Source organism: Heterodontus francisci, chromosome 9 (assembly GCF_036365525.1).
Source record: "Heterodontus francisci isolate sHetFra1 chromosome 9, sHetFra1.hap1, whole genome shotgun sequence".
Lineage (NCBI taxonomy): Eukaryota > Metazoa > Chordata > Chondrichthyes > Heterodontiformes > Heterodontidae > Heterodontus > Heterodontus francisci.
The window spans coordinates 34,001,511-34,027,805 of NC_090379.1; the positions used below are offsets into that span (position 1 = coordinate 34,001,511).

At 45.7% G+C, this 26,295-nt stretch overlaps 1 protein-coding gene across 1 annotated transcript in view; it reads right to left on the reverse strand.

The window, feature by feature from the left end:
* The window catches only part of LOC137373449 (sodium/potassium/calcium exchanger 4-like), a 338,168-nt gene extending 313,075 nt beyond the window's left edge, over positions 1-25,093 (reverse strand). Inside the window, exons 1-2 of the mRNA XM_068038272.1 lie at positions 24,899-25,093; positions 23,970-24,086 (exon numbers count right to left, since the gene is read on the reverse strand). Of these exons, the coding sequence (XP_067894373.1) occupies positions 23,970-24,086; positions 24,899-25,058 (277 nt within the window). The 5' untranslated portion in view covers positions 25,059-25,093. The remainder of the gene's footprint in view (positions 1-23,969; positions 24,087-24,898) is intronic.
* Between the last annotated feature and the right edge of the window lie 1,202 nt (positions 25,094-26,295).

Sequence of the window (26,295 nt, forward strand, 5' to 3'; positions counted from 1 at the left end):
ATCCTCCACTAATAAGAACATAAGAAATACGAGCAGGTATAAACCAGAGGCCCCTCCATTCAATAAGATCATGGCTGAACTTCTACATCAACTCCACTTTCCCACCCTATCCCCAAATTGCTCGATTCCCTTAGTACCTAAAAGTCTATCAATATCAGCCTCGAATATACTCAGCAACTGAGTATCCATATAGCACACTTGGGTAGAGAATTCCAAAGATTTGCAACTCTCCAAGTGAAAACATTTCTCCTTATCTCAGTCCTAAATGGCTGACCCCCTATCCTGAGACTATTAACTCCTAATTCTAGACTGTCCATCCAGGGAATATAACCTTTTAGCATCTATCCTGTCAAGCCTTTTAAGAATTTTATACGTTTCAATGAGATCATTTATCATTCATCTAAACTCCAGGGAATATAGGCCTAGTCTACTCAATCTCTTCTTGTGGGACAGTCTTCTCATCCCAGGAATCAGTCTAGTGAACCTTTCATACATTCCCTCCAAGGCAATTATATTCTTCCTTAGGTACAGGGACCAAAATTGTACACAGTACTCCAGCAAGTGTCTCACCAAAGTCCTAAATACATACGCCTACCGAGTTGCTAGCTCGACTTGCACGTTAACGTTTTGTGATTTATGTACAAGTACACCTAAGTGCCTCTGAACACAACATTTTCTAGTCTCTCACCTTTTTAAAAAAACATTCTGCTTTCCCATTCTTCCTATCAATGTGGATAATTTTACATTTCCCCATATTATATTCCACTTGCCACCTTTGTGCCATTCACTTAACCTATTGATATCCCTTTGCAGCCTCTTTATGTTCCTCTCACAGCTTACTTTCCCACTTAGCTTTGTATCATCAGAAAACTAGGATATATTACACACAATACCCTCATCTAAGTCATTGATATAGATTGCAAATAGCTGAGGCCCAAGCACTGATCCTTGCGGCACTTGAGTAGTAACACCCTGCCATCCCAAAAATGACCTTTTTTTTCCTACTCTCTGTTTTAGCCAATCCATGCTAACATATCACCCCCAACCCCATGAGCCCTAATCTTGTGTGACAACGGCTTGTGTGGTACGTTATCAAATGCCTTCTGAAAATCCCAGTATTCTGCATCTACTGGTTTGCCCTTATCTACCATGCTTGTTACACCCTCAGAAAACTCTGATGGCTTTATTCAATATGATTTCCAATTCATAAAACAACACTGACTCAGCCTAATCATATTATGATCTTCTGGGTGCATTATTTTCACCAACGTTCCCTCCAAGCTGCCTGGCCACATGGCAACCCAAAAGTCCCCGCACAGGTCAGGCATAGGTTGGCACCTATGCATAGCTGTGCAAAACAATTTAAAGGGGCCAAGGACTTAAACAAATCGCCCGCGCACGCCAAAAAAAATTAGAGGGAACGTTGGTTATCACGTCCTTACTAATAGATTCTAGCATTACTTCTGAAATTCCCTTCAGATTTATAAATTTACCCTTAGCTGAACCCTCTCTCCCCTTCTTAATTTAAAGCCCTATCTACCTCCCTAGTTGATTAATTCACCAGGACACTGGTCTCATCTGAGTTTAAGTGGAGGCCATCCCAACAGAACAGCTTCCTCCCTCCCCAGTACTGGTACCTTCCAATCCATGGGGACCGTTCTCGAATCTAGAAAATTCTGAAAGATCAAAACCAATGCATCCATTATGCATGTATTGAAACCCTTGCCTCCCAAACCACTCTTTCACTCTCTAATCTGTTTGTTCCTATGCCAATTTGTGCGTGACTCAGATTGTAATCCAGAGATTATCGCCTTTGACTTTCTGGTTTTTAATTTGTAGCCTAGATCCTCAAACTCCTTCAGCCAAACCTCATTCCTTGTTCCGCCTATGTCATTGGTTCCTAAGTGGATCACAACAACTGGATCCTCCCCCCTTCTCCAGCTGTAAGGAGATGTCCTTAAACCTGTTAATGGGCAGGCAAAACAGCCTTTCGGATTCCTTGCCATGGCTGCAGAGAACAGTATCCTCTACTACTATCACATTCCTTTTCGCTCCCCTCACTTGAATAGCTTCCTGTACCACGGTGTTGTGGTCAATTTACCAATCCTGCCTATATTCTTTGCTCTCACCCACAATGGTAGCAAATACCTCATATCTATTGAACAATAGTAAATGCTGAGGCTCCTAAACTACTTAACTGTCTGAGTCACAGTCATATCCTCCTCTCTCTGACTGCTAAATAAATCTAAACCACTACCTAATCTAAGGGCTGTGATAGTCTCCTGGATGAAAATGTCCAAGTAACTCTTCCCTCCCTGATGCATTGCAATGTCTGCACTTTGGACTTCAGCTCAACAACTGTCAGCTAATGTTCCTTGAGTTGAGACACTCGCTACAGTTCGGGTTGTTCGGGATCTCACTGGTCTCCATGAACTCCTACATACTGCACACTTCCCACACTGTCTTCTCTATCTAACCTTGTTTTATATATTTGATTAAATTTTTATGTAATTAATTCACTTGGATTATTTTTAGTTTTTTAAAACTAATTAATTTAACTCGTTTAAATTATTAATATAATAAAGCACTAGTCATACGTTCTTAGTTTTAAATACTTACTGCCTCAAGATTACACACCCCACTCTAAGTGTTAAAGTCAAAAAGAAGCACCTCTTTTCCCCTTTGCAATGAACTCACTCCATTCATGTTGCTATCTTTGGTTACACTCTGTTGTAGCTCATGGGGAGCGAAGTCTGAAATAACATCTGGGATTTGAGTTTGAGCTGTCAATCAATGCAAGTATTGTACCACTGAATACACTGGATGGCTTGATTTACCAGAGTCCTGGACAGGGGGAAAGTGGTATCAGTGCCTTGGACCGATCCTGACTTGGCAGGACAGTGCCTGAATATGGTGGGCCGTGTCACTTGAAGAGCCCAGTCACATCCCAAGGCATTTCCAGCCCCAGAAGACCTTGAACCTAGAAAATATGGTGGAAATACAGACGCAGCTACAGACCTGGACATTGACTGTGGGGTTTTCAGAAAAAGAACAGCCAGTCTAGTGGCCAACCATCTTTGGAGAGGCTGAGGTAGGTAGGACTTACCTTCTCAAGCCCCCACTGATTTGCTGCCTGATTCATCAGATCCTCTGATCTGAGGGGAATCCAGATGCAAAGCTTCTTGAGGTTTGTTAGGACACTCCAGTGTCGGGGTACCATTCCTTGAGAAAAATGAGGCTGGAAGGATGGGATCTCCTCTCCCACCTCATTCAAATAGCCATGTGTCATCTATGCCTGATGTAGGTCCAAGCACTTCCCCCTCCACTTGGGGAAGGCCCTGGAAATTGGACAGAGACCAAATATCACAGATGCCCTATTTTATATTGTTATACTGTCTCTCAAGTGTTAGCTAGGAACTAATTGTTATGTGTAGGTGTTCCAGGGGGGCCAAATTCCTAGCTGCACCGGAGATTCATGTGATGTGTAACAGGACACCAGCCTGGGGCCGTCCTATATCAGGCAGCATGGAAACTGAATGATTAAACAAAGAGCTCCAGCCTTTCCAAGTCTAAAGTGTGATTATTTCCAACTAATGGGAACCAGAAAACAACCAGGGGACATTATATGGAGGCAGCGAGTGTCTGTGAGTAAACCAAAAACATTTTAAACAAATCTAATGCTGAATTAGATTAATTTTGGTCATCATGGCCAGAGAGAGAGAAACAAAAACTGAGTGAATCATGCAAAAGTGAAAAATGAAATGTCAGCCGGGACCGGAATGAATGCACAACTACAGCCCATAATGAATTGGGAAGCTGACGATGTCATAGAAGCATTTGAGAAGTTTAAACAAAAGTACAGATTGACATTCAGTAGTTTCCTAAAAGGCACTTGCGAAGAGGAAAGGGTCAGCTATATCTTTCTGTGGGCAGGAGATAAAGGATTAAATTTATTTAACAGCTGGGACCTTGAAGAGGACAGCAGAACCCCAGACAAAATTTTTGAAAGATTCAGCACCCATCTCCAGCCAAAATCAAATCATTGGATAGACCGATATGAATTTCAAGGCCTCAGACAGGAACTAGGTGAGCCCATTTACAATTTAGTAACAAGACTGAAAATGCAGCCAGAAAATGTAAATTTAAAGCCACAGATGAAAGGCTGATAGATCAGCTCATTTGGGGTTCTGCACATCATGAAGTATAGAAAGTTCTATTTGGAAAGAGCAAGCTTACAATATCGCAGGCTGTAGACACTGCCAGAGCACATGAAGCTGCGAGCGGACAGATGAAGACACTCACTACCCAAACAGCTAGCCTTCAGTTAAGCCAAGAGAAAGGCAGCAGTGTTGATGCAGTGAAACAACAACGAAAGAATGTATATCAGACAGGAAGTCGTGCAAGAGCTGTAGACGACCACATGAATTGACAGACAGAAAGAAATGTCCCACATATGGATCAATCTGCAGAGCCTGCGGAAAGACGAATTACTGGGAAAAGATGTGCAGAACAAGGCAAGAAGGTGGTAGACAAGACACCAGAGCCAGAGTAACAGGGTGAATGAGTAGGGAAAGAAACCAAAACATCCATACCCTGGAAGATGACGATGGGTTTGAGAACACGATAGACATAGGAACCATACAATTGCACAAAATGTCTGAATGCGACAGTTCCCAGAGAAAAAAAATTCACACGACCATTCAGATCAGGAAGAGGGCGTGAAATAATCCCACAACGAAAATTCTGAAGATGAAGATTGATACCGGAGCAAAGTAACATCATCCCGCTAAGATTATACCAGAAGGTCTTTCCTGAAAATTTGGAAGAAAATGGTGATCACCCAAATCACAGAGCCTAAAGACTGGGTAAATTCTATTGTGGTGAGGGAGAAGACAAATGGAGGCTAAGAATTTGCCTATATCCCAAAGATCTTAACCAAGCAATAAAGTGGGATCAGTACCCTATTCCAACATCGGAAGAAATCACACCAGCACTGGCAGGGGCAAAGGTTTTCAGCAAACTTGATGCCAGAAATGGCTTCTGGAATGTGAAGCTTGACACAGAATCTTCACTGTTGACAACATTCAACACACTCTTTGGTTAGTACAAATTCCTGCATCTACCCTTTGGCCTTAAAGTGAGCCAGGATGTGTTCCAACAGAACAGGGGTGGTGCAGTGGTTAGCACTGCAGCCTCACAGCTCCAGCGACCTGGATTCAATTCTGGGTGTTTGCGGAGTTTGCAAGTTCTCCCTGTGACTGTGTGGGTTTTCGCTGGGTGCTCCAGTTTCCTCTCACAGCCAAAGACTTGCAGGTTGATAGGTAAATTGGCCATTATAAATTGCCCCTAGTATAGGTAGGAGAATTGTGGGGATGTGAGAGGGTAATGGGATTCATTTAGGATTAGTATAAATGGGTGATTAATGGTCGGCACAGACTCGGTGGGCCGAAGGGCCTGTTTCAGTGCTGTATCTCTAAATAAATAAGTAGACAAGACATACAGGGAATGCAAAGGAGCAGTCAGCATAGCAGTTGATATCCAGATATATGGTGTAGATGGAAAATATCATGACGACCATCTACATGAAGCCATGGAGAGAACCAGGAAAGTGGGGATTAAGCTGAACGCAGACAAATGCATTGTGAAAGTGACAGAATGGTAGCTCTTCAGAATGATGTACACACCTGACGGAGTCAAGCCGAGTCCTGAAAGAATCTCAGTCATCTCTGGGATTGAAGCCCCAAGTGATAAGAGAGAGTTGAGAAGTTTCCTTGGCTTGATCCAATACATGAGCTCCTTTATTCCGCACATGTTGGAACACACAGCAAACCTGCAGGAGCTGATGAAAGAAGATGTAGAGTACCAGTGGTCAGAGTCACATGACAGGAGTTTCAACAAACTCAAAAAGGTAGTATGCAAGGAGACAAGTCTGTCGTAATATAACATAAAGAAACCTGTCACACTGCAAGTAGATGCTTCTGCAAAAGGACTGGGAGCAGCCCTGGTACAAGAGGGAAAGCCAATAGCATTTGCATCCAAAGCTCTAACATCAGCTGAGACAAGATATGCCAACATAGAAAGAGAGTTTTTGGCAGTCGTGGATGTGAGAAGTTCCACACATATCTCTAAGGGAGAAAGTTCATAGTGAAGAGTGATCAACGGCCACTGGAGCAGATCTACAAGAAAAATCTAAGTAAAGCACCAGCAAGACTGCAGAGGTTACCCTTGAGGCTTCAGAGTTACGATTTCACTCTGAAATACAAGCCAGGAGGAGAAATGGTACAGGCAGATGCCCTATCTCGGTTGTCACCACAGGAGAAACCTGAGATAAAAGATTTAAATATGAAGCCTCATCACCTAGTGGAATGTAATACCATCAAAACTTAGTCAAATTAGAGATGAGACCAGCAAAGACGAGGAGTTACAGACGCTCTCTCAGCAAGTGGTCCTGGGATGGCCTGATAAGATACAGAACACACAGCCAGCAATACGACAGTACTGGTCTATCAGAGATGACATCTCACGAGAAGATGGTGTTCTGCTGGACGGATCCAAAATAATCATACCCAAAACAATGCAGGAAGAACTTCTCCAAAAGATACATGAAGGCCATATGGGAATGGAGAAGTATAAGCTCAGAGCCAGATCAGCTGTGTACTGGATGGCATATACAAAGATATCAAAAATGTGGTGACTACATGGTGTGTATGCCAGAAGTACAGAAACACACTGCAGAAAGAGGATATGATAGCTGCTGAAGTACCACCCAGACCATGGCCTACTGTAGGATCCAATTTATTCACACATAATCAAGAATGGTATCTCATAGTCACAGATGACTACTCAAAAATTCCCTTTTATCCGGAAAGTAAAAGACTTGAGAGCCACAACAATCCTCTCAACAGTACGAGTCCTGTTCGCTGAGCAAGGATTTCCTGAAAGGTTAATATGTGACAATGGCACCCAATTCACCTCCAGAGAATTAAATGAATTCGCTGAACAGTATGAGTTTCAATATCATCACCTCATCACCACACTACCCAGGGGAACAGGGTTTATAGAAAGACACGTCCAGACAGTCAAAAGAACTCTTGCGAAATGCCAAGAGACGAAGGAAGACCCAAACCTGGCTGTATTGTCTCTCCAATCCACACCTCTCAAGGCTGACATGAAATCACCTGCAGAGCTGGTGAATGGAAGAAAATATAAGACAACTCTGCCAAGCAAAATGCATCCTTCAAGTGACCAGGAGGAAGTGAGACAACAACTCACTGAAGCACAGGTAAAAGGACAGCAACATTTCAACAAGCATGCTAAATCCCTACCTGAGCTGTTGAAAGGACAAACTGTACATGTACAGGATTATATCATGAAAACCTAGAGTCAAGCAAAAGTTGTTGATGACTCAAGACTCCAAGGTCATACATCATTGAGACCAAAACTGATAACCAAATGAGAAGGAACAGAGTCCAGATTACACCTGAGCTGGAAAAACAGAAAAGACCATCAACAACATCGGAAACATCACTATCCAGTGAAACAACATCACCAGCAAGTTACACATCGCCTGTGCAGTGTGCCAACTCACCACTGAGAGCAACAAATGCCAAATCTACATGATGTAGGCGCAACATCTTACCACGTAAGCGATACAGTGAATAATATTTTTAGAAAAGAATACGTGCTATAAAAGGCTCTAAAAAGGGGTTCTGATTATTTCCAAAAGTCAGTTGATAATCTTCTTTAGTTTAAAGAAAAGTTAATGACTGGGACATATCGATATAGGGGCATTATGTTTTTAAAGAAAGGAGGATGATATATATTGTTATACTATCTGTAACGTGCTAGGAATTAATTAGCTAGGAATTAACTGTTACATGTAAGTGTTCCAGGGGAGCTACATTCACAACTGCACCGGAGAGTCATGTCACATTTAACAGGACACCAGGTTGGGGCAGTCCAATATCAACAGCATGGAAGCTGAATGATTAAACAACGAGCTCCAGCCTTTCCAAATCTAAAGTGTGATTATTTCCAACTTCTGGGAACCAGAAAACAACCAGGGGACATTGTTGCCCCAAGACATTAATCCCAGGGAAATTGGAGTTCATAATTCATAGGAGTGTTAACAAGCAAAGATTGACACCGAGCCACACAAGAAAATTTTAGGGCAGATGACCAAAAGCTTGGTCAAAGAGCTAGGTTTTAGTATTGCTGAAAATAGAGAAATTTTGTTGAAGCTTTTCATCTTGAACTCATCAGAACAATTCCAACACCAATGTAAGGGAAAGCAACAAATTTATACTGTATGAGAAGACAGTGCTGATTGGTTGGCAAGTGGACTCTGATTGGTAGAGGCATTGCCATGGAGAATGCACCAGTTTATGGTGACTGACAGTTAACTGCCAAGCTTTGTTTGAAATTTAAACCAGGCAGCTTGACTCTGATTGGTCAAGGCATTTCCCTGAGGAATGAACCAGCGAATGGCTGTCACTTATTTTGTTTAGCTGAAACAGGCGCAATATATGTACATGTTCTTTCTGTCTGCAAAGAACAGGGCCCTGTGTATTAAAATATGTAGCCTCCAGTACGCGCAAATGCGCTACACTGTGAGCTCGACTGACAATCTTAAATTGGTTGTTAGCGTAATTCTGAGCATATTCAGGATTATCCAACAAATATTGTCCAATCTAATGTTGGGCACTGTGTTTTGAGTTTTGCAAGCACGGGCTGGTTGGGTACAGCCTGTACCTTGTCCGTTGCAAACAGCGGAAGGGACATGTTGTTTGATACGATCCGCCAGTCTTTTGGACGTACAGCCTATGTACCTAGCTCACACTGGCATTGAAATTCATATATCACATTACTCGTTTGTGTGATAGGCAGGACGTCTTTATGGCTTGACGGCAGCATCCTGTTAGTGGTGAACACCACAAGTATTGCTACTGCATAGTAGCAGCGTGAAACAGCTAGCTTCACCTGTTGCTCAAATTTTTGGGATACATCACCCTTCCAGGGTAATCTGAGGTAGACTGGGCACTTTTCAGGACCAAAAATAACGGCCTTAGGCCTGTTCATAAGTTTGCGCAATATACAGCAAGAAATGATCTGATCAGGATAGCCATTGTCATGCAGGATGCCGTTGATTCACCCTATTTCAGCATCAAGCTTGCATGGTGAGCAAATGGCGCAGGCCCTAGTTACGAGGTTGCTGATAAGGTCAATCTTATAGCGCATGGAACTGTAAGATTCCCAACACATGTATTGACCAGTGAATGTCGGTTTGCGGCAGACCGTGGTAGAGAACCCCTTAGCAGATTTCTCAACTAGTACATCAAGGAAAGGGAGTTCATTTGACAGTTCCACTTCAAAGGTGAATTTGAGCGTAGGATGGAACCCATTAAGGCATGTAAGGAAATTATGACATGCAGCTGCAGATTCAAATGTAGCAAACGTATCATCTACATATCGGAAATATGCAATAGGTAGGAGGTTAGATGTCATTCCCTCGAAGACACGTTTCTCATGGAACCCAACAAAGATGTTTGCGAGAGCTGGGCCTAGAGGAGATCCCATGGCAGCACCATATATTTGGGCATACATGGTGCTGTTAAAACTGAACTCAACTGTGCGAGTTGTGGAGTTCATAAGTTCAGTGAATACTGATTCACGCAATGGTGGCGGGTCTAGATCGCCTTGATATAGTGCTGTAGCACAAATATCTATGGCTTCCTTAAGTGGTACATTGGTGAATAGGCTAGCAATGTCAAATGAGCACATGGGCACGGCATTGCTATCGATATGCAAGTCCTGTACGGTCTTCGCAAATGTGAAGGAATCCTTCACCGTGTATGTGGAGAACCTTCTCAAAACTGGTTGTAACAATTCGCCTACAATGAATAGGAGGGTGCCAGATCTATTGCTGTATTGTTGAAGTGATGACATAAACTGTGATGATACATTCCTAATGAAATCTGATAGAGATCCTGCAAGCTATTTAACATGAGTAACTCCCTCTGAAACTATTTTAATTTCGTTACAATGATGCATTTATATTTCAAACAGAGAAATTCCAGCAATCAGCTGATCATAATCCATCAAAAAAAAATGTGCCATGTGTGGTGCATCTATATGAACCCAGTCTTAAGAAACTCTGTGAATCTCTGCTCCAGCATGAAACTAACAATCTGGATCCTTTGAAACACTGAGCAGGATCACATTGTTCCATCAGACATTATGTGGCTGGTGCTGTTTTCTGGTTTATTTTGCTAGTCAGTAACTTATGAAAATTACATTATTATGCTATGTGCTTATAACATTCAGAAAAGTAAAAGAACATATCACTGTTGAGTCACATGATGTAGCCACAGAACATTGCATCATCGGGACATCGTACTACTAAATACCACAGTTGATTTTCAATATAATTAAGCTCAACCAAAACTCTGCTGCCTGTGTCCTAACTCGCACCAAGTCCTGGTCACTCATCACCCCTGTGCTCGCTGACCTACATTGGTTCTCGTTTAAGCAATGCCTCAATTTTAAAATCATCATCCTTACTTTCAAATTCCTGCATGGGTTCACCCCTCCCAATCTCTGTAATCTCCTCCAGCCCTTCATAAGATCATATACGAAATAGGTGCAGGAGTAGGCCATTTGGCCCCGGGGCCTGCTCCACCATTCAATAAGACTGATCTGATTGCGGCCTCAATTCCACTTTCCTGCCTGTTCCCCAAACCCTTGACTCCCTTGTAAAGCAAACATCTGTCTAATTCAGCCTTGAATGTATTCAATGACCCAGCTTCCACTCCTCTCTGGGTAGCGGGAATTCTTTAATGTGATTGTCTGCTGGGACAGCTTGATGACATCTCTGCAGCTCCATGCTGGGAATCCCCATTGGAGAACGCTGCTATCTACTGCACAGTGAGAGAGGTAAAGTTCTCACCACAGGGATTGTTAGATCTCTCAGCGAGGCTTTTCTTGAGGTCAACAGCGAGCACCCTTGCTTCACTTCTGATCACAAACTCGGGGCTATTGCTTTTCATGGTTATCTGATGTCATCTATGCTCACACTCACTAACATTTGGGCAACTCAAACGGTAAAGAATCACAGTCATTTCTGGTTCACTGTGATAAAATGCTCCATGTGGGGTCATTCGAAGAAAACTGCAGCTCCTGATCAGATTCAAAAGGACTGTGATGAACTTCCAATGTTGCACACAGTCTACACTACTGTAAAAGAGCACATCCATATCTTCATATTCACATTGGACTAGATTTTACAGCCTCCCCGATGTCAGAGGTCGTGGTGGGAGGGAGCCGGAAAATGTCTCCGGGAGAGGCCTGCACAGGCCTTGATGCCGGAAAGGCCTGATACAGCTGGCGGCAGTGAGGCCTCCTGGCAGCGCCCCCCACCCCCCCACCGCTGCTCAGCGATGGGAGGTCAATCTAAATATGTAAATTTATCAAAATAAATGAATTAAATACATACCGACTGCCGCCGTCGGGCCCACTCCAATATTGTAGCCTGTGGCCAGCACTCCCGTGCCTTCAGATCTCCATTCAGAGATCCGATGCAGGACACTGGTGGAGAAGGGGAAGCGGGAATGTATTTCAGTGTGGGGGGGGAGAGGGCAAGGAATGAAGTGTAAGTTAATTGGGGGGAGTGGGACAGGTGCAAGAAACATTTATTTAATTTTTTTTAACAAAGTTTTATTCAATTTTCCTTTTAAATATTTAAATTGTCATGTAGGGCTCGAAGCCCTTTAAAAATGGCATCGGCGCCTGACGCTGTTGTCGGGGACGGACTGCCTGCCCCCTCCACATCATCGTGGGGAGGGGGGGGGGGGGGCAGCCCGTCCCAGGCCATTTAAATGAGCTGCCGCGTTTAAGGCGGCTTCGCGACAAGCACAGACCTGCATAGTTTACGGCCGCCGCGATGTAAAATTCAGCCCATTGTATCCACTTCTTCTTGTATACTGAAGAGCATAAGGAGATTATTATCATTGGAACAAGATTATGCAGATAATCTTGTACAATTTTCAGTTTTATATTTTAAACTGCACGCACAATTCAAGATGAATTTGAAAATATGGATTTGATTTTGATTTATCTTCAGGACCTTTTCAAAAAATGGACACGTTTCTGTGCTTTTGTAAAAATAATTTATTTAGATCCAGTGCAGAATGGTGAGAATCCCACTATTGCACATCATTCATTCTATTACCTGGGGAAGTAGCTCTGATTATGAAGTTGTGGAAGTCATAAATATACTAGAATTCAAGGACACAGAAAATGCCGCTGAGTATACACCTTCATAGATCATTTATGATATACCCTGTCACAGAAGCCCCAAAGAAAGCTCTGCACAATCGATTGCCTGATTGTCAAAGGTAATCAAACAAAACTCCAGAATATCCTCCTATTCCAAGATCTTCACTATTGCCTTCTGGCCTCAAACAACACTTTGCTCCACCACCACATTCTAGCACCATAGGAACCATTGTTAGAAGTTAGCAATATGCCTAGTGTGTGTATATATAGCTTGAAATAGATAAAGGAATAGGTTAGTGCTGCAAGTTCATTTTACTGGAAACATAAGGGTTTGTTTCTGTAACAACAAAGCTAGTGGAATGATTATTCTTAGATGATGATAGCTGTACTTGGCCCAGAAAGGGGCCATAGTCAGATAAAGCCTCTGCAATAGTGGAAGAGCAACTGGATAGATACTTAAAACAAATAACCATATTTCAATGCAGTGTTAGGATTTTCAGTTAGCCTTGTCTAATTAAGATGCTTGCTGAAATGCGAAAGTTAATTAGTATGTGGAAGTGGAATAGTATGTGGAAGTAGAATATAAGTGACTTCAGTGAATCACTCCATGGTCCAATAGTCTGATCAGAAATAAGAACAGTAAGACCAAATAGCCACTATGAACAGCTCATTGGCAAGCTTTCGGGATTACTCCCTATCCCACTTGCCAGTGAGGCTAGAAATAGGAAGATAGTGCAGCTAAACACGTGGCTGAACAGCTGGTGTGGAAGGGAGGGTTTCAGATATCTGGACCATCGGGCTCTCTTCAGGGACAGATGGGACTTGTACAAGAAGGACGGGTTGCATCTAAACTGGAGGGGCACAAATATCCTGGCTGCGAGGTTTGCTAGGGTCACTCGGGAGGGTTTAAACTAGTGTGACAGGGGGGTGGGAACCAGAGCAGTAGGACAGCAAGTGAAATAAATAAGGGGGAACAAGTAAATAAGGCCAGTAAGACTAAGAGGAAGAGCAGGCAGGGAGATGTTGCGGAGCACAGCAGGACTGGTGGTCTGAAGTGCATTTGTTTCAATGCGAGAAGTATAACAGGTAAGGCAGATGAACTTAGAGCTTGGATTAGTACTTGGAACTATGATGTTGTTGCTATTACAGAGACTTGGTTGAGGGAAGGACAGGATTGGCAGCTAAATGTTCCGGGATTTAGAAGCTTCAGGTGGGATAGAAGGGGATGTAAAAGGGGTGGGGGAGTTGTATTACTGGTTAAGGAGAATATCACAGCTGTACTGCGGGAGGACACCTTGGAGGGGTCATGCAGCGAGGCAATATGGGTGGAGCTCAGGAATAGGAAGGCTGCAGTCACGATGTTGGGGGTTTACTACAGGCCTCCCAACAGCCAGCGGGAGGTAGAGGAGCAGATATGTAGACAGATTTTGGAAAGATGTAAAGGTGACAGGGTTGTAGTGATGGGTGATTTTAACTTCCCCGATATTGACTGGGACTCACTTAGTGCTAGGGGCTTGGATGGGGCAGAATTTGTCAGGAGCATCCAGGAGGGCTTCTTGAAACAATATGTAGATAGTCCAACTAGGGAAGGGGCCATTCTGGACCTGGTACTGGGAAATGAGCCCGGCCAGGTGGTCGAAGTTTCAGTAGGGGTGCATTTCGGGAACAGTGACCATAATTCCATAAGTTTTAAGGTATTTGTGGATAAGGATAAGAGTAGTCCTCGGGTGAAGGTGCTAAATTGGGGGAAGGCTAATTATAACAATATTAGACAGGAACTGAAGAATTTAAATTAGGGGTGGCTGTTTGAGGGTAAATCAACATCTGACATGTGGGAGTCTTTCAAACGTCAGTTGATTAGAATCCAGGACCAGCATGTTCCTGTGAGGAAAAAGGCTAAGTTTGGCAAGTTTGGGAACCTTGGATAACGCGGGATATTGTGAGCCTCGTCCAAAAGAAAAAGGAAGCATTCGTAAGATCTGGAAGGCTAGGAACAGACGAAGCACTTGAGGAATATAAAGACAGTAGGAAGGAACGTAAGCAAGGAGTCAGGAGGGCTTAAAGGGGTTATGAGAAGTCATTGGCAAACAGGATTAAGGAAGATCCCAAGGCTTTTTATACGTATATAAAGAGCAAGAGGGTAACTAGGGAAAGGGTTGGCCCACTCAAGGACAGAGAAGGGAATCTATGTGTGGAGCCAGAGGAAATGGGCGAGGTACTAAATGAGTACTTTGCATCAGTATTCACCAAGGAGAAGGACTTGGTGGATGATGAGCCTAGGGAAGGGAGTGTAGATAGTCTCAGTCATCTCATTATCAAAAAGGAGGAGGTGTTGGGTGTCTTGCAAAGCATTAAGGTAGATAAGTCCCCAGGGCATGATGGGATCTACCCCAGAATACTGAGGGAGGCAAGGGAAGAAATTGCTGGGGCCTTGACAGAAATCTTTGTATCCTCATTGGTGACAGGTGAGGTCCCAGAGGACTGGAGAATAGCCAATGTTGTTCCTTTGTTTAAGAAGGGTAGCGAGGATAATCCAGGAAATTATAGGCCGGTGAGCCTTACGTCAGTGGTAGGGAAATTATTAGAGAGGAATCTTCGGGACAGGATTTACTCCCATTTGGAAACAAATGGACTTATTAGCGAGAGGCAGCATGGTTTTGTGAAGGGGAGGTCGTGTCTCACTAACTTGATTGAGTTTTTTGAGGAAGTGAAAAGATGATAGATGAAGGAAGGGCAGTGGATGTTACCTATATGGACTTCAGTAAAGCCTTTGACAAGGTCCCTCATGGCAGACTGATACAAAAGGTGAAGTCACATGGGATCAGAGGGGAGCTGGCAAGTTGGATACAGAACTGGCTCGTTCATAGAAGACAGAGGGTAGCAGTGGAAGGGTGCTTTTCTGAATGGAGGGATGTGACTAGTGGTGTTCCGCAGGGATCAGTGCTGGGACCTTTGCTCTTTGTAGTATATATAAATGATTTGGAGGAAAATGTAGCTGGTCTGATTAGTAAGTTTGCGGACGACACAAAGGTTGGTGGAGTTGCGGACAGTGATGAGGATTGTCAGAGGATACAGCAGGATACAGATCGGTTGGAGACTTGGGCGGAGAAATGGCAGATGGAGTTTAATTCGGACAAATGTGAGATAATGCATTTTGGAAGGTCTGATGCAGGCGGAGAGTGTGTGAAAATGGCGCACTGACATGGAACACAAAAGTCCAAGTGTATCAAGCCTGTGTCCTCAGTACCTTGCTCAATGGCAGCGAGGCCTGGACAACGTATGTCAGCCAAGAGCGACGTCTCAATTCATTCCATCTTCGCTGCCTCCGGAGAATATTTGTCATCAGGTGGCAGGACCGTATCTCCAACACAGAAGTCCTCGAGGCGGCCAACATCTCCAGCTTATACACACTACTGAGTCAGCAGCGCTTGAGATGGCTTGGCCATGTGAGCCACATGGAAGATGGCAGGATCCCCAAAGACACATTGTACAGCGAGCTCGTCACTGGTATCAGACCCACCGGCCGTCCATGTCTCCGCTTTAAAGACGTCTGCAAATGCGACATGAAGTCCTGCGACATTGATCACAAGTCGTGGGAGTCAGTTGCCTGCTAAGTCTCTTCGACTCGCCACTCTTTAGCCCTGCCTTTATGGCTGTCTGCCAGCTCTGGCGATCACTGGCAACTGACTCCCATGACTTGTGGTCAACGTCACAGGACTTCATGTTGCGTTTGCAGATGTCTTTAAAGCAGAGACATGGATGGCCAGTGGGTCTGATACCAGTGACGAGCTCGCTGAACAATGTGTCCTTGGGGATCCTGCCATCTTCCATGCGGCTCACATGGCCAAGACATCTCAAGCGCCACTGGCTCAGTAGGGTGTATATGCTGGGGATGTTGGCCGCCTCGAGGACTCCTGCGTTGGAGATATGGTCCTGCCACCTGATGCCAAGGATTCTCTGGAGGCAGCGAAGATGGAATGAATTGAGACGTCGCTCTTGGCTGACATACGTTGTCCAGGCCTCGCTGCCATATTACATAGAATATTTTAGCACAGAAACAAGCCATTAAGCCCAACAGGTCTGTACCAGCGTGAAAGCTCCACATAAGCCTCCCCCACCATACTACCTTACCCTTTCATCATATGCTGCTATTCCTTTCTTCCTCATGGATTTATCTAGCTTTCCCTTAAATGTATCTATAATATTTACTGTAACCACTCCATGAGGTAGCAAGTTCCACATTCTCACCACTTTCTGAGTAAAGAAGTTTCTCCTGAATTCCTTATTGGATTTGTTAGTAACTGTTGTTTATATATGGCCTCTGGTTTTGGACTCCCCACAAGTGGTGACATTGGGCTCAATTTTATTCCGATGGCGCAGGTCGCATCAGCGGCATCCGAAGTGGATGCCATTTCTGTTTGTGAGTTAGGTGGCCAGCCACAAACAATCTCACGGCAGCTGTGCAATTAAGGAGCACGCAGCGCGGGGGTCATCCAATTAAGCAGCCCGATCCACGGGGGCCGTCCAATCCGGGCCTGAGGCAGCAACACAGGTGGCAACATCAGCATCTGCTGATGCGTGGCAGATACTGGCACCAAATTTAAAGGGCTGCCAGCCCTGCATTCATTGCTGCCTGAACAGAAATCTCTTTCCTGTTCCTGTTGCCCTGACTGGTCCTGCTCCTGCTGCCGTGAGTTGTGCTGTTCCTTCTACCCTGAGTTGTGCTGTTCCTTCTACCCTGAGTTGTGCTGTTCCTGCTGCCATGGGTTCTCCTTAAGCTGCCTTGAACCATCCTGCTCCCGCTGATGCTCCCCTCACTGAAGACTCAAAGCAGCCAAGGAGTTCACTGGAAGGCACCACAATTAAGGCAGACGGAAGACCCCAGGTGGCTCCATGGTTCAGCAATGCTGCAATGCCTCCCTGCAGGTTCTCCTGCAGGCTGCAAGGACAAAATGGGAGGTCCTCTTCCCAAGCGATGGGAGGAATAGAGGGCCCCGCCTGACCAAGCAAGCTGGACAAAGATTGCAAAGGAGGTCAGCAGCCATGTGCTCACTCCCCAAACATGGATCCAGTGTCAAAAGCACATCAATGACCTCATTCAGTTGGTCAAGGTGAATACGCAATACCTCTTTTCCCTTTGGGGCTTGTATGTGGTAACACAAGAGGGTTGGCCTGGTGCAAAGAGAGTGATTACCCAGTCGGTGGTGTCATCAACCTGTGTTTTCTTTTCTCTCCTCTGGAAATATTGCGGTGCGCCTTTAAGCCTGTAAAAGATCAGTACTTCGTTAAGGCAGCAAGATCCAGAGTCAGTGAGCCAAAGTGCATTCTGGTTGCCAGGCAACAACCATACAGAGAGAGAGAGAAGAGCTTCAATGACTTTGAAACTAGCTGGCAAAAAACTGGTTTGTTCAGTTGACAGACTGTTCCAGCACGTGAAGGAAGAAGAGCTCTCTCTAAGTCAATTTAAACCCTGTCGAGTTTCTCTCTCAAAATTCTAAAAAGCGTCGAGCCAGATTAATTCCTTAAAGAAATAAATAGAAAAAGTTTTCATTCTTTCACAACAAATTATTGATCTGCTATGCTACAACTGCTGAACTGAACTGCTGAATTCCTATCTTTGGAAGGATCTTCGGATTCATCGGACCTTGGAAGACTACAAGTGAACTTTGACAGTGTTGCATCAGAAGACCATTCATCAGGATGCATAATCTGCAAAGACTTAATTTTTTTTCCATTTTTTCGGGCAGCTAATTAAAAAACAAATGACTGTTAGTTTGAGTATATATATGCGAATGCGGGAGTTAGATATTTAAATAAGAAGATATAAGGTCTTTAGATATTGGTTTATCTTAGTAGTGTTTAAGATTCTAGTTATTTTTTAATAAATAGTTAATTTGTTGATATCTAAAGATACCTGGTTTGGTTTGCCTCATTCGGGGGTTACAAGATTGTTTCAATTCGGCTGCTGCTTTCTTCGATTTGGAAAGCTTAAAGATATATGATGCGACCTGTGGAGCAAAGGGACTGAATTGACAGTTGCTCCCACCACAATCAAAATCATATATTTTGATTGGGGGCTTTGTCCGGAGCGGTTGTTAACAGCGGCAAGAAGGTGAGACAGCAGCATATTCTGTCAGAAGCATGGCAGCATCTCAGTGGAAGGTGCCTGTCTCTAGATGCTGACAACCACAAAATCCCTCGAAAGTGGCCATATGCTGGTGGCATCCACGTGCCCCCATTATGGGCCACTGGGCCCCCACCAGCTTGGGTGTTGTGCTTGTCTTCGGGCTGGATTTAGTCATGTCAGTGGGCCCCCAGCGCTGGGCCCAAAGGGCAAGAGGAACCCGCGTCGGCCTTTCAGAGCCCTCCCCACCCCACCCCCCCCCCCCCCCCCGCCCCCACCCCGCGCAATTCAACAGCGCTCAGGCACTTAAGTGCCCGGCGCCAGGGTCCCCAACCTTTTAAGAACAAGGATCCCACCTCCAAGAGCTGCTGGCCAATCAGAGTGCCAGCAGCTCAGTAGTATTGGCAGTGCCACCAGTAGCAGTGGCCACTGCCAGTACTACAGGAGGCCTTGGACCCAGGCCCAGTACTTGTGGCCCAGAGAGGAGGGAAGTGAAGCAAGTTGCTGAGGCCAGTCTGGCAAGATCTGGCAATGGGGAGGGAGGAGGGTGGACGATGAGTACAGAGTGGGGGGTGTTACCAGAGGTACCAAAGGCCCTCCATGGGCTACAGATTGCTCATGCAGGAGGGCCCCCAAGCCCGCAGGGAGATTGCGTTTTAGTGGCCGACCTCCTCGCATGGCAGAGATCCTCTCCCACACAACACCCCACCGCCCTGCCCCCCACCACTGTCGCTGGTTTAATTCCAGCGACGGTGGGAAGAAGCCCTTAAGTGGCTATTAATTGGCCATTTAAGGGCCACAATTGACCTCTGGGCAGGAAGGCCGTCTTCAGCTTCCCCACCCCCTACTTAATCACGGTGGGCCCTCTGCCCCCTGCCTCCCGTGCACTTCTATGGGCTCCCCAGCCTCCTAACCTGTCTCCGGGGCTTATTAAATTCCGCCCACTGTGTGCAACATTACAGTCTTCCTTTTTGTGCTTCCAGGAAAAGATGGCACACAACATTAAAGAGAGGGCCAAGACTGGTGGAGGGGTCCCATACATTCACATCCTCACCCCCACGGCGGAGGAGGCCTTGGAACTGGCAAGCCACAAGGCCGCCGCACAATTGCTGATGGCCAGATGGGGGTGTCAACCCAAGAGGGTGAGTCAACGAGTGTGGGTGCACAAGAGTGTGTTTGGCACACAGAAGGTGTAGTGCCCATGTGACCAATATTGGACACATCGAGTTCCACAGCAAACATGGCTGGGGTCAGGAAATGGGAAGCCCTGAACCCTGTCATGTTTATGCTCTGTCACGCAGGTCAGGGCGAAACCGAGGCCAGAAGATGTTGAGACAGCCGAGCCAGCCGGCCACCGCTGAGGAGGCGAAGGGATCCTCAGAGGTTGCAGCATGAGATCATTGCCCCCCACCCTCCACCAGTGCAGATACTCTCACATTGGTGGGTATGCATTTGTGAGTAGATTCAGCGTCATAAGTTGGTGAGAACATTACAGATGCACCCGGGTACTGATAAGAGGCTGTGACAGCCAAGGCCACTGGCAGTCGGAGGACTGTGGGAGGCCAGGCCCATGCTGAGCCCCAGGCTTATAACATGCCTTGGAGTTGGCCACGACACAGCAACTGCTGCAGGAGGTAATGGAACATCTGGGTGACCTGACAGAGGCTATGCGCACTGCTGCGCGGATGGTGCACAGGTCCGTCCAGGCCACGAGGGCTGCCATGTTTCTAATGGCTGCCGCTTGACTTTCTCCATCAAGAGATAGGCGACCCTCCTGAAGAGCCAGTTCCAGCAGACCACTCAGTGGATGCTGGAGATGAGTACAAACATGCATCCCATCGTCTTGACCAGGAGCTCAATGCAGCAGTGGTGAGAAGAGAGGGGGATGAGGTGCCTGGATTTTCCAGCGGGTCCTTGTCCTGTTCGGGTCAGCAAAGAGGTACAAGCCTTGTGATGGAGGTGGAGCAGCTGCCTTCTGCATCTGGGGTCTCCTGTCAGGACATTCCACTATGCCTCTGCCAGTGACACCATCACCTCAAGAAGCCATGATGATACAGAAGGGTCCTGCGCATGTGCAGGAGCCCCTCAGCATGTCGGGGCCCCCTAGGCCTCAGGCAGCCAGAGGACGACTGCGAAGGTGATCCCAAGCCATGGGGCAGCACAATCAGCAGCCTGCCTCCATCTCAGTTGCAAGCGCAGGGGAGCATCACATAGGAGCACCTGTAAGAGAGATGAGAGGAGCACCTAGTTGCACGTGGGGTTCACGAGTAATTTAAATATCTAAATGTTAAGGTTCCTTTCTGGTGTGCGCTTCAATAAATCTTTCACTCAATCTTCCTATTTCTCATTCTAATTCTTGATGCCCTGTGGGATCGCATCTACACCCTTCCTCCTTCAATGGGCTGGAAGCAATGGACTAAGACATGTCCATTCAGCTCCTCAGACTTGCCACTGTGCGCTGTGCACCTGGGCAATGGAGTGCCAAATAAAGGAGGTGACATCAGGGCTGATTACAGGTAAGGCTTTATTGGAATGTTTCTGCAAAGGCACAAGGGTCGCGGGAAACAGCTCTGCATTAGGGCATCCCGAGCCTCCCTTCCATGTACCTCATTGTGCCTTGCCTGTGGTCCAAGTGATTCCTCATCTTGCATCGCTAGGTCAGCTGGCTCCTCCACATCCTCATCATCAGTGCAGGCATCACGATCAGCGATGTCCTCGTTGTTCAGTGCCTCCCCACCCTCTGCGGTGCTAGGTTGTGCAATGCTCAGCAGATCACCAAGATATGCGAGACCCTCACAAGGGCATACTGAAGGGCTCCACCAGATTGGTCCAGGCACCTGAAATACATCTTCAAAATACTTACTCGATGGTCTCTCTAGTTGACCCGTGGCAGGTGTTGAACCTCTCCTTTGCATCCATGCATGAGTTCCTCACAGGGTGCGTAGCCATGTCTTTTGTGGGTAGCCTTTGTCTCCAAGTATCCATCCCTAAAGGCACACGAGGGGGCCAAAAAAGATGTGGGTCCTGCGACTGATGAAGTATGTATGCATCGTGGCTACTTCCTGAGAATCATGCACACACCTAAAGGATCCGCTTTCGGTGGACACAGACCAGTTGTATATTGAGCAAGTGGAAGCCCTTCCTGTTGATGAAGGCTGCTGGCTGGTCCAGGGAAGTCTCCATGACCACATGTGTGCAGTCAATGATACCTTGCACCTGGGGGAAATCCAGCGATGGCCCCGAACCCAATGGACCTCTCTGCTTGACTTTCCAGATCAGTGCAGTGTTGCACATAGTCGCCGGCTCTTTTGAACATGGCATTGGTCACCTGCTTGATGTATTGATGTGCTCCAGACTGGGTGATACCACACATGTCCCCAGTGGATCCCTGGAAAGAGCCAGAGGCATAGAAGTTCGGAGCCATGGTGATCTTCAGGGCCACTGGCATTGGATGTCCACCAAATCCCATGGGTCTCAGCTCGCCCTGCAGCGTGGTGCAGAGATCAGTGATGGCGTCCCTGGAGAGCCGCAGTCTTTGCTAACTGCAGCTCGGACTTTTGGAGAAAGTTCAGCCTCAGGTGGTAGACTTTCTCCTGAGAATAGGCTCTTCTGCGCACATGTGGCTGTTGGCATGCCCCTCTGCGCCTTTCTGCATTGTACCCCTCCCCCCCAACCTTGGCCCGGCTAATGGTTGTGAGATTGGTGATGTGCCCCCGCTGGTGACTGGACCTTCCTCCCTCTGAGCTGCCACTTCTCCTTAACAGGGCCCACAAGGCCTGGGTGAATGGGACCCATGGCAGGTGGCCTCTCTCTGAATCCTCGGCCTTCTATCAGGATTGCTGCCCCACCCCCACCCCCCCCCAAATCTGCCCGTGAGTCCTATCCTTGGGGCAAGTGTCACTGCCCCTATGTGACCCTGGCCACATGGCCCCACACTCCTGGCACCTTCTCCCCCCATCTGCTGACATTTGCCTGTGCCCTTTGCACACCATCCTTCTTGGCACCACACATTGATTCTCCTGTTGGCCAGCACTTATCTCCCACTTCCTTGTCGTGTCCCGCCTCCCAAGCGGGGCAATGATAATATCCAAATCACCCTGTAATATTTCAGTTATTTGGCCTTTTAAATACCTCATTTGGTTTCCCATCGACATGATGTCAGAAGTCCAAACTGCATGGTTCCTGCTGCTGGTAAAATCCGGAAGAGTCGGCACGACATTGGGCTTCCAGCCACATGTGGTCCACTCCCATTTTATGGCTGACACCCCCCCTCCCTCACCTCCAACCTCTGTATCACTGGAGTTTAGAAGAATGAGAGGTGATCTCATTGAAACATATAAGTCTCTAAAGGGGCTGGATAGGGTAGACACCGAGACATTATTTCTGCTGGTCGGGAATCTAAAACACGGGGGCCAATCATTTAGCACTGAGATGAGGAGAAATTACTTCACTAAAAGGGTTGTGAATCTCTGGAATTCTCTACCCCAGAGGATTGTGGATGCTCCATCATTGAATACATTTAAGGCTGGGTTAGACAGATTTTTGATCTCTCAGGGAATCAAGGGGTATGGCGAGTGGTTGGGAAAGTTCAATTGAATCCTAAGATCAGCCATGATCATTTTGAATGGCGAAGCAGGCTTGATGAAACATAGGGTCTACTCCTGCTCTATTTCTTGTGTTTTTGTGTTCTCACACTTAGTGGCCTGGTAAAATTCCAGCCATTATCTTTACACCAACCCTACTGAACCTCTTCATCATTTTAAAGACCTCTATCCGGTCACCGCTTAGTCTTTCCTGAACCCTTTGCTTGAAGCTCATGAGTTTTAAACCTATGTCCTCTAAACTCTATCCCAACAGTCCAGGCCATATGGTTAAACCTTGCAGCATTTTAAAGACCATGTCCCTTTCAGTTGCAAATCACCATTGAGAAAGCAAAGAACAAAATCGCTTTAACAGTCACTTGGAACAGGCTCTTGCTTAGTGTCTTGTGGTGTTTATTCTCGTGAAAGAGATTACCATAATGAAAATGTTACAAAAGAGAAGGTCATGGAGTTGTGTATCCATGCTTTGAACATAAGTAAAACCATATCATGCAGTCACATCAATTGGAAGATCGACAAAACCACCGTGGAATCATTAGAAAAGTTTTTTTTAATAAAAGAGGTCTGGCTTGGAAATAAAGCAGTTTCCAGGCAAACTCTTAACAAGTGGCAATCCTTACTGAAAAACGAGATCGGAATGGGTCCCACACATCTATTTAAATGAAATGTGGGGCTAAGCAGAGAAGCCAAGAAGATACAAAGAAACTCTAGGTATCTTTCATTGAAAAAAATATTTGTCTGCAATAATCATTGCCTTGAATCTCCCGAGCAGCACAAGAGCAGGTCCACCAATACACACTGGTTTGACATCTTCATACAAACTGGTTACTATAGCAGCATATCTTTGATTAGAGCCGCATCCAAACAGGTTCACTATTTGATGGCTTACACTTCCCAAAAAGGGACTTAAGCATTAAATAAAAGGATAGTAAACAGCAATTCAGTCTTCAGCATTCTGGTGTGCCACTTACCTGGTTCAGTGCAGTTCTTTGCTTGTGTATCATTGGCTGTTGCTGCTACCATTAACTTCCTGTTCCACCACCTTAGGTCCAGTAGGGGGGCTTGCTGTCCAGTGTGTTTCTCGTACTCTGTTGGTATTACCAATTGAGATACATTATTCAATTTTAAAGATGTCACTTTAATAGCCTGAGGTACTGGCATTGAAATCAATCCCGACTCCAGACTTTCCCATCTCCAACGATGCCCAAGCAATAGGCTGCAGGAGCATTTTCAAAACTTACCGGTACAAAATCCTTATATCAAATGGAGTCATTCCCAATATCAGATTGAACAAATACCAACATAATGTTCATTCACAAAATCCTAGTAATCGCAGTGTTTCCGCAGGATGACACAATACTTAAAAATCTGCCTTCATATGCACGAGTTAAGAGCATTTAATAGAACCTCGGTTACATTTTATTTCAAATTGCTTTTTTAAAAAAAAAAATCTCCTCAAAGGGTTAAACAAGACTTGCAGTGGCAGAAATAAAAGGCCTTTAACCAAAGGTGATACTCAGGGGAAAACTTGCACATTTCCTCTAAGGCATTAATGATGTTTTATTGCGGCGATAATCTTATTCGATAAATATCAGACTCCTGGGCTATTCTAGTCCAATCGATTTTGGACAAGGCCGCACAAACTCGTGTTATGCAAGTTCATTACTCCGCTGGTGTAACAAGGGGAGATTCAAACTTACAGTGAAATCATTTAAACTGCAGCGTTTAAATCGCCGGTGTTACAATTTAATACAAGACAGCTCGGGGGGTTTTTTTGACACCGTTTGTGAAAAAAGAACGCTTAAACACCTCTCATTTTTTAACCCCACAGTTTTGCAGTGATGGACACCAGGTGGAAAAGTTCAATTGCTCGACGACAGTGCGGAGCTGACTCACTCACCTAGTCTGGATAACAGGCTGCACATACACCACGCCAGGAAGAGAATACTGCAGGAGACGCCGATCTGATAAAGAAACATCTCTCTCCTCCTGCGAACTTTGGTCATTTTTGCAAACGTTGACATGATTGTGTTTCTCGGTCGTTTGGTCCTTGAATCCATCGCCTCTGACAGTTGGATTTTGTTTTATTGCGAGAGGAAATCCTATATGTTTTTCGTGCCACTCACCCACCCCCCCACCCCCCCTCCAGTGTCGTTTAAACTCCGGCGCCAGTTCTCATTTCATGGCTTTAAAGGAGGAAAGCCCTTGATGCAGTGTGGAGATCACATGTGAGCTGCAGGTTTCATAGAGAGAGAGAGAGAGGGGAGAGACTGTCAGTTTGAGGACGCTCGCAGCTCCGGTTAATGACGAGGGCTCGTAAATTTCTTCAGAAGGGAAGATTGTTCTTACATGGAGTTCTCGTAGGATTCATAAATCATCCCGAGTACTTAAAATATTGGGAAAGTGTCAGATCAAAAATAATCAGGTGATAAATTACAAATCCTGATTTTTTTTTAATAAACAAGAACTTCTGGGTGTTTTGTTGTTGTTGTTGGATGCAGTCCCAGCTCCTACAATCCCACTACAAGTCCTGTGTCACATTGTAGACATGTCCAGCTGCTGCTGCTCCTGCGCAGATCTCCTCTCCACTTTGATTCTCAGGTTATTACCTATCTAACTTGGATTCTGCCATGTGCTGATTTGTGGCTCTGACGGCTGATCTCTGGGAGCATTAAGAGCAGGTTAATCCTCTGCTCTCCCTGTGAACAGGACAGGAATTATCCATTCCATATATATAAATGGACACATTTCGATCTCCAGCGCCGCTAGAACTTGGGAATGGGTGGAGAGTGTCAGCTTCATGGTTTTCCCCTATATCTTTTATATAGATCTATTATATCCGTCTACCTCCTAAATACACAGACACCCTGTGAATGGTGGGTTAAACACGGAATGGATACATTTCACGCGTACATTAGTTTTCCCAAATAAAAACAAGAAATGCTGGAAATACTCAGCAGGTCTGGCAGCATCTGTGGCGAGAGAAGCAGAGTTAACGTTTCAGGTCAGTGGCCTTTCATCAGAAGGCTATTTTCCCACCTGGCCGCTGTGTCTTTCGGATGCATCTTCCTAGTCGGTTCACACACTGGGAGCTCAGTGCACTGGCAGCTACAGCAACAGTGACCTGTGCACTTCCGAAAATGGTTGAATGGTCGGCCTCGGGTGTTTGCATCACATTTCAATGTACTGGAGAAAGCAGTCAGACGGGAGACACGGCTTTCTAGCTGTGTGGCTTTCAGGCAAATATTGAGAGTGGGGTCCCAATGGGCAGAGCTTCAGAGCGGCTCCTCTGGTGAG